This window comes from Tursiops truncatus, chromosome 20, assembly GCF_011762595.2.
Source record: "Tursiops truncatus isolate mTurTru1 chromosome 20, mTurTru1.mat.Y, whole genome shotgun sequence".
NCBI classification, from domain to species: Eukaryota; Metazoa; Chordata; class Mammalia; order Artiodactyla; family Delphinidae; genus Tursiops; species Tursiops truncatus.
In genome coordinates, this window is record NC_047053.1 from 880,267 (window position 1) to 894,579 (window position 14,313).

At 65.8% G+C, this 14,313-nt stretch overlaps 2 protein-coding genes across 14 annotated transcripts in view; one reads left to right on the forward strand and one right to left on the reverse strand.

The window, feature by feature from the left end:
* Positions 1-2,300, forward strand: part of RAI1 (retinoic acid induced 1) — a 105,050-nt gene extending 102,750 nt beyond the window's left edge. For all 4 annotated transcript variants that reach the window (XM_033848109.2, XM_033848112.2, XM_073797034.1 and 1 more), the window contains 2 exons: positions 498-547; positions 870-2,300. In XM_033848109.2, the coding sequence (XP_033704000.1) occupies positions 498-547; positions 870-884 (65 nt within the window). In that variant the 3' untranslated portion in view covers positions 885-2,300. The remainder of the gene's footprint in view (positions 1-497; positions 548-869) is intronic.
* Positions 2,301-2,591: 291 nt separating this feature from the next.
* The window catches only part of SREBF1 (sterol regulatory element binding transcription factor 1), a 16,644-nt gene continuing 4,922 nt past the window's right edge, over positions 2,592-14,313 (reverse strand). For 2 of the 10 annotated variants that reach the window (XM_033848113.2, XM_073797038.1), the window contains exons 2-19: positions 10,288-10,704; positions 9,747-9,934; positions 9,531-9,668; positions 9,229-9,450; positions 8,399-8,513; positions 8,033-8,253; positions 7,622-7,823; positions 7,323-7,501; positions 6,783-7,044; positions 6,536-6,702; positions 6,215-6,383; positions 5,684-5,792; positions 5,317-5,426; positions 5,069-5,201; positions 4,737-4,902; positions 4,160-4,360; positions 3,948-4,059; positions 2,592-3,584 (exon numbers count right to left, since the gene is read on the reverse strand). In XM_033848113.2, coding sequence (XP_033704004.1) covers positions 3,355-3,584; positions 3,948-4,059; positions 4,160-4,360; positions 4,737-4,902; positions 5,069-5,201; positions 5,317-5,426; positions 5,684-5,792; positions 6,215-6,383; positions 6,536-6,702; positions 6,783-7,044; positions 7,323-7,501; positions 7,622-7,823; positions 8,033-8,253; positions 8,399-8,513; positions 9,229-9,450; positions 9,531-9,668; positions 9,747-9,934; positions 10,288-10,704 — 3,341 coding nt within the window. In that variant the 3' untranslated portion in view covers positions 2,592-3,354. Of the gene's footprint in view, positions 3,585-3,947; positions 4,060-4,159; positions 4,361-4,736; positions 4,903-5,068; positions 5,202-5,316; positions 5,427-5,683; positions 5,793-6,214; positions 6,384-6,535; positions 6,703-6,782; positions 7,045-7,322; positions 7,502-7,621; positions 7,824-8,032; positions 8,254-8,398; positions 8,514-9,228; positions 9,451-9,530; positions 9,669-9,746; positions 9,935-10,287; positions 10,705-10,844; positions 14,308-14,313 lie in introns of those variants that run through there. The other 8 variants (XM_033848119.2, XM_033848118.2, XM_033848121.2 and 5 more) reach the window with 7 other exon arrangements.

Genomic DNA, 14,313 nt, shown 5'->3' on the forward strand with positions numbered 1-14,313 from the left:
AGCGGGGCCCTGGCTCCCCAAGTGCAGATACCAGGAGAGGGGCTGGGGATGGGTGACTGGCCCTGCCTCCCCACGTCCAGAGTGGCTGCTGGGGGCGGCTGAGCATGGTGCCTCCGGAAGTGCCACCCCAGCCCCAGGTGGTCAACACACGCTCACTGCGCCCGCTGGGCGTCAAGGCCTACCTAGGGGCTGGGCCCGGACCACAGGACGGAGTGACCAGTGCGGCCCAGCAAAGCACAGCGGGGGAGGGCGAGGGGGAGAGTGGGGACGCCTCCCCATGACCAAACGGGGTTCCAGAGGGAGGGGAAAGGAGAGTAAAGGACAGATAGGCCAGCGGGGCTGGAGGGCTGACGGAGTTCGGACTGGGTCTGATTTCAAGCAGAGGCTGACTTACTCTTTGAAATAAAAACCTGCAGCTGAGGGCGTTCAGGGCGGTGGGCCCCCCTCCCGGCCGGACAAGACGCCGTTCTGACCGCACGAACTTCTCTTGCTCACAGGTTGCATATTCATCGAAGAGAACTTTTCTTTGAAATGCCCCAAACATAAGGTGGGTGACCGCGAGCCTCCCCTGGAGGGGCCCAGGCTGGAGAGGAGCCCCGGCGCGGGAACGCCGGCTCCGGGCGGACCAGGCGGGGGCGGATCAGCACGGGTGGGCCCCGGGCCACTTATACAGCCCGCACGTGCGGGAGGCGGGGCCAGCCCAGGGCGGGGCGGGGCGGGGCGCGGGGACTGGCCTACGGGCAAAGCTGCAGGTGGGGCCTCGCTCTGGAGGAGCGGGCGGGGTCGGGGCCGAGGGGCGGGTCTGGAGGAGTTGACTGCTCGGCAGGTGCCCCGCAGTCAGTAACTAGCCGCGCGTCTCTTCCCCACAGAGGCTGCCATTGTAATCCACCCCCGGCCGGAGGAGCCGCCGGATCCCACCCGCCCGCCAGCCCGCCCGCCCGCCGACGCCGCCGACGCCGAGGAGAGGAGCCGCCGGCGCAGCCCCCGCGCCTTCGCGCTGCTTCCGGCGCGGGTCCAGAGCCGATCCTTGATCCGGAACCCGGATCTTGGATCTGGCCTCCTCGGGCGGAAACTAGTGGTCCCCGGTCGGGAAGAAAACAGGTTCCGGATCCGTCTGCTCCCGGAACTGGACGGCACAGGGCCTTCTCGCCCCCATCCCCCGGCCAGGCTTGGAGAGGGGGAGCCCGCGGAGCGGCCAGACTCCTTGGAACACCCAGGCTCCGGCGTGGGTGGGAGGCCTTTAGCCTGGGGATACGCTTCTCCCCCTGGAAGTTTCAGGACGACGTGGCACACAGTCTACGTGGGTCGGTAGTGGCACGCAGCTGGGCACCCTGGGAGTGGGGTGGGGACCGAAGAGGCCGAGGCTGGCTTCCCTCCAGGACGTGTCTCCTGGAACGAGGCTGGGGGCGGGGGGGAGCCGAAGCCTGTCCGGCGCAGGAGGGGCCGGAGGCTGTGCGCCCTTCCTTCCCAGCCTTGGCCAAAACCTTCGTGCGGGTCGGGAGGGCCGGGGGCCTGGGGCCCGTGCTCAGGGGATGCGGGCTCCCCGGGCGTGGGCCGGACTGGCTCCCGCTGGCTTCTGCTCGTCTCCCTTCCAGTCCGCCCCGTCCCCGGAGCCCAGCCTGGGAGCGCAAAACTAAAAGTCGCGACCAGAGTGCACCCCCGGCAGACGCATGACCGACCCTCTGCACGACCACCGTCTCCGGGGGCCGCAGCGCCACTCGCACGGGAGCGGAGACAGCGCTAGGTCCATGTACACACCTGTGTGCCCCTCTATATATATGTCACATAGAATGTATATATGTCGGGAACATGCTCGCTTCGCCCGTGTGTCGCCGCCGTGCGTCGTGTGCCCCTCAGCACGGGGCCCTTGCTGGGAAGGGGGCTCCGGCGCTGCCTCCTTCCCCAAGCAGCCACCACCGCCCGGGCCAGTGCCCGCCAGTTCGTCCGCCTGTCTGTCCGTGTCCTCAGCTCTGTCCACGCTTCGATAGGCCTGATGCAGCCCCAGCCCGGGGCCGCCCTAGAAACTTCCTGTACATATGACTGTAAAACGGTGAACGTGTGTATTATATCCGGCCTCGTTATATAGTGTATATATATGTATACATATACATATATATAATATATATGAAGACTGTAAATGTTAAGACGACTAGTGTTCTTATTAGTATATTGCTTCACACTGAAGATTGTGTGTATCGAGCTGTTTCTAAAAGATGTTTATTTTCCTTAAGAGTAAAAAAAAACAGTCATTGCATTCATAAAAAAAAAAAGTCAATAAAGATACAACGATTGTTTTGGAATTCTGCAGCCCGTGGATTCTGACCAGATTCTGCTGGGAGAGGGGCCAGGCTCTGGGGGAGAGGTTGGAATGGAGGGGAGGGGAGGGGAGGGCTCTGGGGACCTTAATGCAGGTACAGGAAAGAAGCCCTTGCTGCCCAGCCACACCCACGTGACCTCCGGGAAGGGGACAGGGGTCAGGCAGGTGAGACTGACACCCAGACACACAGGGAGACCCAGGTTGTAGCTCCTGCTGTCCCAACAGATCCCCAAAGACATGGAGCTGTCCTCCCATGTCATCCCGGGACCTGAAGGGGGCAGAAGCTGGGAGAGGAGGCAAGGAGACACAGCTGAGACCATATGGACCCTAAGGGTTAGGAGATGATATAGCCCAAACGCGCGGCCCCGTGATCAGTGGGACCCAAGTCAGCTGGAGGGAATAAAGCCGGGCCTCCCAAACCGAAAGGCAGGTAGGGATGGGAAGCATTTGCCTGGGTGCTGGGGGGACGGATGGCCCAAAGGATCCCCTCTGGTTGGCACACACACCCCTCCCCAAAGGAGCAAAACCCAGATTATAAATAAGTTCATTTTTTATTCTCTGTATAAAACTTCTCAACCTATGAAAATAAAGTTTGCAAAAGGCAAAGTAACACTTGGAACCTCAGAGGCCAGGAGGCTGGCGCACCACGATCTACACTATGCACAGGTCTCCCCAGATGGGAGGGAGGCGCCGGGGGCAGGGCCCTTCGGCTCAGTGAGACGCACCCCTCTTCCCTCTGGACGGAGAGGGAAAGCCCAGGATCGGCGGCGGCGCGCGTAACAGTTGACCCCCGGCAGCGGCCAGGCCCCGGCAATCCCCCGGCCGGCCACCAGGGGCCAGCACCATCCCGGCCGCCGCTCATCGAGGGCTGGAGCGGGCTGGGGAGGCCCCAAGGTCAAGTGCGGAAGTCCCCGAGGGTCTCCAGCCCTCCAGGGACAGTGCACTCCGTGGGCGAGCCTCGGACCCCGGGTCTCCGGCGCTGCCCTCGGCCGTCGAGACAGAAACAGGGGCGCTGGGGCTGGGCCGCCAGCGGGGGTCTAGCTGGAGGTTACGGTGGTCCCGCCGCCCAGGCGCATGAGCATCTGCTGGCAGTCATGCAGCAGCCGGCGGTCACCGAGCTTCTCGAGCGTGCGTGCCGCCTCGGCCAGCATGCCCACTCGCTGCCCAGGCGCCGACAGGAAGCCGGGCGGCAGGTAGCAGGAAGCCAGGAGCAACGCCTCCGCGTGCTCCCGCCTCGTGGGCCGCGGCTCCAGCTCCGCCGCCGTGCCTGCACACATGCACAGTGGCATGTCAGGGGCGGGGCCGCGCCGGGGGTGGGGCTCGGATCCTTGCCCCGCCCCCTGGACAACCGGCCCCGCCCCAGGCTAGTCAGCACCCGCCCCCACCCGCCCCCCTCGGTCTCGGAGGAGCACGGAGCCTCGCCCCTTCCGCGCCTGCCCCTGGAGCACAGACCGCGTACCCAGTCGCGTGTCCTACAAAGGACAGTTGTCCCCACTGACTCTCAGGTTAGGCCTCCCATCAGGAAGCCACCACCAAGTCCCTCGGCCTCTGTGTGTCTCACACACAGCCTCCCTCTGCAGCCTCCACCTGGCGTGTGGCCCTTCCCACCTGGGCCAGCTGTCCTTCTCACCTCCTTTGCCGCAGGGACCGGCCCTCCTCCTCAGGCTGCGGTCCAGGAGCTGGTGTGTCCGCGCCGGGCTGGCCCCTGCCATCAGCCGGGCAGTGGCTTCATGCAGGAACACCTGGGCAGGAGGGGCCAGGAGAGGTTCCAGCCAGGCCCCCGCTCCCTCCCGACACCTCACATACATCCCCATTGCAAGCCACAGCCCCATGGGCACTCACCCTCCGCATGGCAGGCCGGAAACTCTGTGCCAGACGCCTCAGACCACTCAGGTCCCTCTGGAAGCCACGGAGCTCGAGGGCAGAGGCCTGGGCCCCACTGCCCGGGCCCGGCGAGGCCTGGGAGGGTGCCGGCGGCTTCTGCCGCTGCCACAGGCTGGTGCGCGCCCCAAGGAGCAGGTCACACAAGAGCAGCTGCATGACCTGGGGTGGTGGGCAGGGCAGGGGTCAGGGGGCTCTGGCTCTGGGAGGGAAGAGTGGGGGCCCATGGTGCCAGGGGCCGGCTCCGGGCTGCACTGCCGAGGCACTGCACCCGCCTCACACGTGCAATGCAACAGCAATGCACCGCGGGGCCGCCCGCTCTCCAGGCCCTGCCACACCGCTCACCCCAGCCGTCCTCCGGGGGTGGGGACACTGAGGCCAGAGGGGGGCAGCCACTCTCCCCTGGACCCAAACCTTAGCCCCCAGTCCTGTACTGTTGGGCTGACCCTGCAGTCTTCTGCAGCCCAAGGAGGACCGTCTGGGGAGTGGAAAGGCCAAGGCCCCCAAGATCCGCCAGGCCCCTGGCCCCAGCCCTCACCTTGTCAATGGAGCTGCCGGCTGGTGTAACGGCCAGGCTGTCCTGAAGGTACCCACTGGCCTTCTCACACATGGCCAGGCTGGCCGGGCCAGACTCTGCCTTCCCACGGCCCAGCAGGGCCCGGGCAGCCTTGAAGGTGTGCAGAGCCGCCCTGGGCAGGGGTCTCCTGTTGGGGCCAAGGCAGAGGTGTGATGGTCAGACCAGGCCTCAGGCCCTCGCCGAGCTTCCCCTGCCCTGGTTCTGGCTTCCCGGGAAAGAAATGACGGGACCCCAACCGCACAGAACAAAGCTGGGGGTCGGAGTGGGGGCACGAGCACGCAGCCTGCGCTCACTCAGACTCCTGCAGGGCGCGGGGCAGGTGCTCCACCAGCGGATACAGCCGCTCGGCCGCTGCCTCATCCCGCCGGAGCCAGTGGGTCACCACAGCCGTCAGCGAGGCCCACCACTTGGCCACCGGGTCTGTGCCTGCAGGAAGCAGGGCCAGAGGGGTCCCTGAAACTCGGCCACACCACACCCAAGGCCAAGCTGCTGTGGCGCTGAGCCCGAGGGTGTCACGGGGCGGGGAGGCCTGGGGGCTCACCGGCGGTGGCAGCCATGCCGGAGCCGATGGAAAAGCTGCAGGCAGGAGCCCCGGCCACGTCAGAACAGCTGTTCAGCAGCTGCAGGTACCCGAGGGCATCGGAGAATTCCCTGTGGCAGGAGAGGACTGGCCGTCGGGACAGGTGGCAGGGGTCCTGAAGCGGACGGCCCTCCTCACCTGCCCCCACGGCACAGCCTGGCTTCCTGGCTCCTCAAAGCGCGGCCAGCCCCTGCCGGGCTGGTGGGGAAACTGAGGCCACGGTGACCCGGCTCTGGCCACCGACACGGGTCCCTGGACGTAGCCTTTCCCAAGCTCCACTGGCCGGGGGTGGGGGACCTGGCCCGCTGAGGCGCAGAGGGACACTCACCTGTCCCCATCGGCTGATCCGGGGCCGGGGCTGGGCTGGGCCAGGCAATGCAGTGCTCGCTCCAAGAGATGTTCACGGAACAGCTGAGCCACGTGGGCCAGGGGGTCCACTGTGGGGAGGAGAGGGTGAGTGGGGCGGGGGGGAAGGGCCCCACCTCCCCACGCACAGGCGCTTCCCTGCACCTAGGACTCTTCCCTGGGCACGGGGGGGCCTGGCTCTGAGACGGATGAAAGCTGGGCGATAAATATTCTGCCTCCCCCACCCCGTGGACAGGATAACCTAGCTTGGGCACACGCCCTTCCTGACCTCCTCACAGCACAGCGGTGTTGCCTGGGAGCACCTCCCAAATCAACCACCTGCCCCCAAATCCCTCTTCCTGTTTGCCTCTGAAGAGCCCCAACTGAGACAGAGCCAGCCTGGCCTCCCTGTTCCTGCAGCCCCCGTGGCGACAATGGATGGTGGGGCAACAGACCAGGGTGGGCAGGGGACAGGGGATGGGGGACAGGGGACAGGCGCAGGGTGAGAAGGCACCTGGGTCCCCGGCCACGCTGTACAGGCTGTGCCGCGGAGCGCTGCACACGGCCCAGTCACCATCCACGAAGAAACGGTGGCCCGCAGGGTGGCAGAGCCACTGCATGGCAAGAGGCACTGAGCCGCTCTGTGCCAGGGAGGCCTGGCGGGCGCTGCTCAGGAAGAAGCGCTGTGGGCGAGAGGGGCGGGCTGTCACCCCAGACCCGGGGCTGAGACCCCAGAGGGCCTGGAGCCCACCCCATAACCAGCCGCCTCTCCCGGGCAGCCCTCAGCCCAGGGAGACCTGAGCCCCGTCCCCCACCAAGCCCACCACCTACTCACTGTCAGGAAATGCAAGGCCCGGGGGAGACTGGTCTTGACCCTGAGCGCGGTGGCCACATAGATCTCAGCCAGCGTGGCCACGGACATGGCCTCCCCCGCGCACTCGGCCAGGTTCAGGGCACTCAGTGCCAGGTTGGCGGCAGCCAGGTGCCCGCCCGAGTACTTCCCTGGAAAATGGGAGGGCATGAGGCTGGGCATGGCGCAGAGGTGGCGGGACGCCCTCAGGCCCAGCCCTCGCCCGCCATACCCATGGTGTGCAGCTGGTGCAGCTTGTGGTAGACGAGGGCCGCGTCGCGGGCACTGGTGCGGGCGTCCACCTGCAGGGCACCATCCCTCCGCAGGCCCCCCGCCCGGCCTGCCAGCCAGCGGCCCACCCAGAGATGCTGCAGCAGGTGGCGGATGAGGCCCCAGAGCAGGCTGCAGGCCAGGTCCAGGTGGGAGGTGGGCAGGGGTCGGCCCAGGGCCCGCAGGGCCAGCCACAGCTGCTGGGCAGCCTGGGCGAAGTCCCCCTGCGGAGGAAGGTTTTCCAGGTGAGAAAGGCGGGGTCAGAGCATCCCCGGCACGTGCCACCCCTCTAGCCCCGGAGAGCCCTCCATCTTGGGCTCCCCGCCACGACCCCACCAACCCCAGCAGTGCCGGCTGGGCCCCCGGGGCTCCGTGGGGGTCTGAGGGGGAGACAGGAGTGGAGAGAACAGGGCAGATTCACGGTGTGCCCGGCACCTTCCCAGGTGCTGCTGAGGGTCCCAGCCCTGCCCGCCCTCCACACCCCCGGGGTCCGGCCGCTTACCCGGGCCAGGTCCAGGTCGGCCTGCTTGCGATGCCTCCAGAAGTGCACGGCGGGGCCCGAGTGGGGCCGCGTGACCGGCTCTCCGTAGACAAAGAGCAGCGCCAAGGAGGACAGCACCAGCAGCCCGTTCATCAGCCAGACCAGTGGGGGCAGCAGCCACGGGGCCCAGCCAAGGCTGTCTGGGGGCAGACACAGGCTGGGGACATGCCACCCGGGAAGTCCAGAGCCCCAAGCCCACAGGCCCGGGATCTACGTCCCCAAGAGTCCCCCCTCGCACTGCCCAGGCTGGCCTGTCCTACCTCTGCCCTCAGCACCCAGCATGCTGCGCCCAGGACCGTGGTAGACACTGGTGGCATCGGAGGGGCCAGCGGGAACCCGGCTGCCCAGCAGGGAGGCCAAGGGGTTGCAGGAGACACAGAGGAAGACAAGCACACACAGGGCCAGGCGGGAGCGGTCCAGCATGCCCCGGCTGTGGGGGGGCGGCAGCTGCTCTGGCTTCACCTGGCGGGGTGGGCGGGGCAGTGAGAACGGGGTGAGCACAGCCCAGAGAGCTCAGCTCAGAGGAGGAGGGATCAGCTCTGCCCCCAGCCTTACTGCGGGACCCCCGCCCAGCTCCCCGTCTCTAAAACGGGAGGTAGGACACGCCCCAGTCCCGGAACTCAGAGGATGTCGCTGGATGACAGGGAGGGGGCAACGACGTGCAACCCAACCTGGCTGTCCTCAAAGACTGGGCTGTCAGGCTCCGAGTCACTGCCACTGCCACCACTGCTACTGCCCCTGCTGCCAAGGGACAGTGGGCTGCTCTGGAAGGGCGAGCCGGCGTCCGAGGGTGGCGGGCTCAGGGTGTCCACCACCTCTGGCTTCTCGCCCTCCATGGGCACGTCTGTGTGGCCTCCACTGCTGCAGGCTGACACCAGGTCCTTCAGAGATTCTGTGGGCCAGAGAGGAGCTGGGCTGGGGTGAGGGCTACACACCCTACCTCGCCCCAAATCGGAGCTGAGGGCCACGGGAAGGCCGACGAGAGGGTGAAGGGCCCTCGCAGGGTGAGCAGGCGTGGAGGGGAGGAAAGGACTCACTGCTTTTGTGGGCAGCGGTGCGCAGATTCAGGTTCTCCTGCTTGAGTCTCTGGTTGCCCTGCTGAAGGAAGCGGATGTAGTCGATGGCCTTGCGCAAGACAGCAGATTTATTCAGCTGCAGGCGGTAGGGAGGAGACACAGCACAGGTGGCCGGTCAGGCCGGACAAGTGGGCGGACAAGTGGGCGGCTAAGCGCAAGGGGTGGGACTGCTCTGCTACACAGTTGCCTCAGGGCCTTTGCACCTGCTGTTCCTTCTACGTGGAATGTTCCTCCCTAGTAGAACCCTCCTCCCAAGTAAAATGCATACAACAGCTTAGGCTAACCGCTGTCACCATCGTTCCACCTCCATGCCTTGCCCCTCGCCTCCTCCAGGCCTCTGTTCACATACGGCATCACCTTTGCGAGGCCTCCCCGACCACCCGATTCCGATCTGCGACTCCCACCGTCCCTCTTCCCGCCCCGTTTTCTTTCATGCCACCTGGCAAACCCCAGCAGAGATCTGTCCTGTCTGCTGGCGCCCCGACACCCCGCCAGCAAACCCCAACACGGATCTGTCCTGTCTGCCGGCACCCCGACACCCCGCCAGAACGTCAGCTGCTCAACAGAACAGCAGTCTGTCTGTTCACTGCTGAATCCCCAACACCTAAAAGAGCCCCCACCGCAAGGGGCCTCCATGAAGCTCAGCTAAACAGCCGCCAAGCCCGAGGAGTCTGGAGCCCCAGGCCTGTCTGTCCAGGCTCAGCCCCATCCTCCTCTTCCCCCCAGGTGCCTCCTCTTCCCCTCAGGTGCCTCCTTCCCCAGGGCCACCCCATCGGGGCCTCTGCCCGCACCTTGGCCTCTGTGCCCACCACCAGGTCCTTGAGCTCGACGATCTTGTCATTGATGGAAGAGCGGTAGCGTTTCTCAATGGCATTGTGGGCCGTACGCTTCTCACCTCGGCTCTGGGCCGAGCCCGGGGCCTTGCCGCCAGCTGCCAGCCGGTTGATGGGCAGCTTGTCAGCATCCACTACCAGCGGCACAGTCGCCAGGATGGTTCCGCCACTCACCAGGGTCTGTGGGGCCAGGCACGGTTAGCAGGTGGACATGCATGCATACAACACCCCCGCCCCCCTGCCCTGCCCAAGCCGCCCACCTGCAAGGGCGCTGCCTGCACAGCCATGCCAGGGGCCAGGGAGCTGATGCCTGCCGCCTTCATGGGGGCTCCCACGTCTGTTTTCACAGTCGTCAGGAGCAGCGAGTCTGCCTTGATGAAGTGGGGCTGCAGCAGGACCTAAGGACGGGAGGGGGCTCAGCTGTGGGCTGTGAGTCGGGGCCACCACCTCCCTGAGGCCGGGCCAGACCCTCTCACCGGGACCTGCTGGACCTGTGAGGTCACAGTGGTTGTTCCAGGGGCCACCGTCGGGGTGGCTGTGGCCGTCAACAGCTGCTGGGGAGCCGCACTCTGGACCTGGTTGTGCAAGGAGACGGGCGGGACCCCTGGAAGGGCAGCCAGTGGCAGGCCAGGCAGCGACTGCGCGGTGCTCCCCGGGGGGGTCACTGCAGAGATAAAGGCAGGAGCTGCGGACACAGGCTGCCCTAACCCACTTCCAACCCGCCCGCAGGTACTTATCACCCTGTGACCTTGAATGAGTCGTTACCCTCATGGCCTCAGGTTACTATCGGGACAGTCCCTGCCTGGGGCTCTGATGCAAGCCTGCTCGCTTCCCAGCCCAGCACCTATCTGCTGCGGACGCTGGGAGGCTGGGAAGCGGTGCTTCCTGAGAGCTGCTGGTGACGGGAGCACCTCCAGCAGCACAGCAGGGACCCGACTTCTAGAGCCTGCAAATTCCTCTACTGAGACCACAACAGACCCTCCTCCTGGTGCTTCTCCCTCCACACGCCCCCCTTACCTGTGGAGAAGCCTCCAGGAGGGCTGGGATAGCCCAACACAGGGGCAGAGCTGAACTGCGGTGGGGCTGGGGCCGGAAGACGCTGGGGCAGGAGGGCCCCCGGCAGCGGCTGGAGGGTGGTCTGGGGTGCTGGTTCCTCCTTGATAGCAGGCCCCGCGGAGAAGGCAGGCACGGAAGGGTACATCTTCAGGGGGGTGGGTGCAGGCTGGGGAGGGGACAAGGGTGGGGTTGTCGCCTTGGTCCCCCCCAGGAAGCCTTCGAGTGGGGAGCTCATCGTGGAAGGAGGTGGGGACAGGCTGCCTGGGGAGCTGGCATATGGACTGGCGGGCTCTGTGCCCCCTGCTCCGCCCCCAGCGTAGGGCGGGTCGAACAGGCCCGGGAAGTCGCTGTCTTGGTTGTTGATGAGCTGAAGCATGTCTGTGGTAAGGAGGAGAAGCTGTGTGAGCAACAGGGGGCAGGTGTCACGGATTTGCACGCTCCCCCACCCCCACCCCACAGTGTACCTGTGGGACCAGCGCCACGGAAACAGAAAGCCACCCCCAGGAGCCCCCACTCACAGACACCTGTGACATCTGGAGCTCTGCCAGGTGCGTCAAACGGCCTTGCAACACCGGACGAGCCCAGCGCCCCCCTGAGGCCCACCGACCTGCCCCAGGACCAGGCGAAGGCAGAACTGAGGCCTGGGCCCACCACTCCCGACTTCAGAGCTGCCTTCGCCAGCCCACTCCTCTGTGGGACAGACCGAGGCTTCGGGCAGAGCCAGCCGCTGGCCAAGTGTGTGCCAACCAGAGTGTCCCTGTGTGTTCTGGGCACAAGCCCAGACCCCGTCTGCAGCCAAGCAGCCTCGGGACCGGCCATTCAGGCTTCAGTCTCCCCTCGACAAAAGCAAACGCCGTCTGTCCTCTTTCCTCCTCGTACAGACTGGACACACTGCCTGCCGCGGCCCCAGCCTGGCCACAGGCCCTCTTCCCCAGCTGGCGATCAGCAGCCTGGCTGGGTCAGCCTAGGGCCCTCTAACCCACTGGGGGAGCCACCCACTGGGTCAGAGTGCTCTGCAGGATCCATGTGCAAACCCTGGGAGCCCGAGGTGTACCCCCGGTCCCCAGCCTGCTAGGGCTTCCTCTCACTGGGCCTCGGTTTCCTCATCTGCACAAGACAGATGAGACCCTTTGTGGCAGGATGGCCGCACGGAGGGGAGAGTCAACGTCGCCTGAGTCCCTCCTACTGACAGGTGCCAGACAGGAAAGTGACTGCAGGGGACCCTCCCTACGGCCTCCAGGAGAGCGAGACGGGGGTGCCAGGCTCAGCCTCCTGGTCCTCAAACAGAAACACGGGGCGGGCCCTCCAGGTTTGCGCAGGTCATGGGGCATAGAGACCTTTCACCTTCAGGACCTGCTCGCTCCCCAGGCTTCATGAGCCCCTTTGACAGATGGGGAAACTGAGGGCCAGAAAGAAAAACTGGCTGAACCCAGGGGGCCACTGTCTAGCAAGTTCAAGAAGCCCTCCAAACTAGGAGCCCCAGGAGACAGAAGGACAACCGGCCCTCCTCCCTGCGGAGCAGAGGATGTGGGAAGGCCACCCTCTCACGCCAGACGTGGGGGTGGGGGTGACTACTGAGGTGGGGGGGGGTCCGCCAGCTCCCCTGAGAGCCGGGAGCGCGTATACCTCCCCTCAGGGCACCGGGGATGAGGACCCCGCGATGCAGATGGAAACTGTAATAAAGAGGTCGGGTCCTCCAAAAAATACCTTCGAACGTGCAGTCCATGGCTCCGCGGCCTGCGCCCGCCGCCCTTCGGGGGGTCCAGGCGGCTGGCCTGCCGGTGTCCGCGCGCTGACTTCACCTGCGTGGCCGGCCGCGCTTTAAAGCTGCCGAGCGCGCCGCCGGTCCCGCCCCCGCTGGCTCCGCCCCCGCCGAATGGCCACGCCCCGCCGAATGGCCACGCCCACCCGGGGCCGCGGCCCGGGCATGGGGTGAGCGCGCGCGGCCAATCAGCGGCCGCGCCACCGCCTCCTGGGGCCCCGCCCCACCCCCGCGGCGCGCGGCTCGGTTTGAGCCCCGCAGGGCCGGATGGGGCCGGGGTTACTCGCGGACGCCGTCCCTCAACCCGCTCGGCGCCGACGTCCGCAGGGGTTACTGGCAATCACGTCCCCTGCTCCCACCACCTCCGAGAGCGCGGCGGAGCGGGCGTGGGGCCGGCCAGGGGTGCCCCAACTCCGCATCCAAGCCTCTGCCGCACCCAACCGCATGGACCCCTGACAACAGGTCACTGTTGGGAAACTGAGGAAGGGAAACCCCTACCCCAAAGTGCCCAGCCAGTAACAACCAGAGCTGACGCCCCACACAGACATCCCTTTGCAGAGAGGCCTGGGTCTGGGATGGGGGTCGGTGAAGGTCTCACCCCCTCCCCCACCCGACTAGCAGTCTCTGGGTGAAGCCTGATTCACTCACTTATTCACTGTTGGGCCGGGGAGTCCAAGAGGCAGCCCAATCCCTGGGACAGAAGGTGAGGAAGTCGTAGGGTGACAGGCTCTGGGGGTCTTTGGAGGGGTACCTGGGCCTATCTCCCCTTCTGGGTAAGGTCAGAGTTCCACACACACACATGAACATAGCCTGGCCAGCAGCCCAGGTTGCCAGCTCCGGCTTTTGTGGCCAAGCAGACCCCGGGCTCAGGCCAGCCTCCCAACTGTGGCCAGGCCCACCCCGGTACCCTCTCCTGGTCTCCTGCAGCCTCCGAGGGTGTTGGGGTACTGGAGAACCCCCGGCCCGGATGGCCCTCCCTCTCCAGGAGGCTAGCCGAGGTAACGCCCCCCCATCCTCCTTTGTCCGGGTCCTTCCATGGCCTTGCAGGGGGTGCCAAGGGCAACAGAATTCTCTAGCATCCTCAGCTCCGTCTCTCCTCAGCCGGTGGCTCTCACACCCTCCCTCACCCCCAAAAAACAAACAAGACACTGCTGTTGGGAAGGCTCCTCCCTCACCTCAGTACCTTGAGGCTGGAAGACACCAGGCCTGAATTCCAAGGCCCACACGCAGACACTCGCCTGCGACTCCGAAGGGCCGGGGCCAGGGCCGACCGCCCCGAGGGGTCCAGTCCTCCCAGCTCCTGACCCATCCTTCTGCCCTTCTCCCTTCTCACTCCCCTTCTCTGAGCCTTCACTCCTGGCCTCGGAGTAGGGGATTCCAGGAGGCAAGAGAGGTCCCCAGCGTGCACAAGTTAAGGAAGCGCCCCCGCAGCGGGTCTGAAAGGCTGGCCCCTCCGTGGGTGAGCTGAGCACTCGGCTTCCCGCATGAGGGAAGACTCAAGGCCCACGTGGCTTCTGCATGCACTGTCTGCACACTGCACATCGGGAGACCGGAGGCTCAGGCTCGGCCTCAGTGGGCCCACCTGCCGGCCCCCAAGCCTGGCTCCTTTTGCTCTCCTTCCTCCTAGCCTGCCCTGATCCTATCAGGACCCAACAGGAAACCTGAAACCTCCTCCCCCCTCCCTGGCTTGCCTTCAAACCTCCCTCTGGAGGCAGATGTGGGGCAGCCTTTTATTCTCCTGCGTGTTTATTCGGTGAGGCCATGATGCAAATCCTGGAGGGGCCCTGCACCACGAACCTACAGGAGCCCAGCTCTGACCGTCACGGAAGCCTCCGGCCCATCCAAACTGCACGAGGCCTTGCACCCTGAAGAAACCCTGCTTGCACGCTTCCTGGGACAGGGAGCTCACCACCTTCCCTACACAGCCTGGCCCACGAAGTCCAGATCTGCTTCTGTGGCAATACCTACTGCCCTTTCCTAAGTGTCTACTAAGTGTACCAGGCACTAGGGTGCTGGAACACAGCACGAAGACGTCCCTCGTGGAGCTTCTGTTCCATCTGTAACCAATGGTCTGCAAATCCACAGAGGAACAGGGGTACTGGTGGTGATGAGCACCATGAACAAACGGAGGCGGTCAGGGCAGGCCTCTCTGAGGAGGTGACATCAAGACAGCGAGGAGGCCGGTGTGGCCGGAGCAGAGGGAGTCAAGGGGGTGGGGGTCAGGG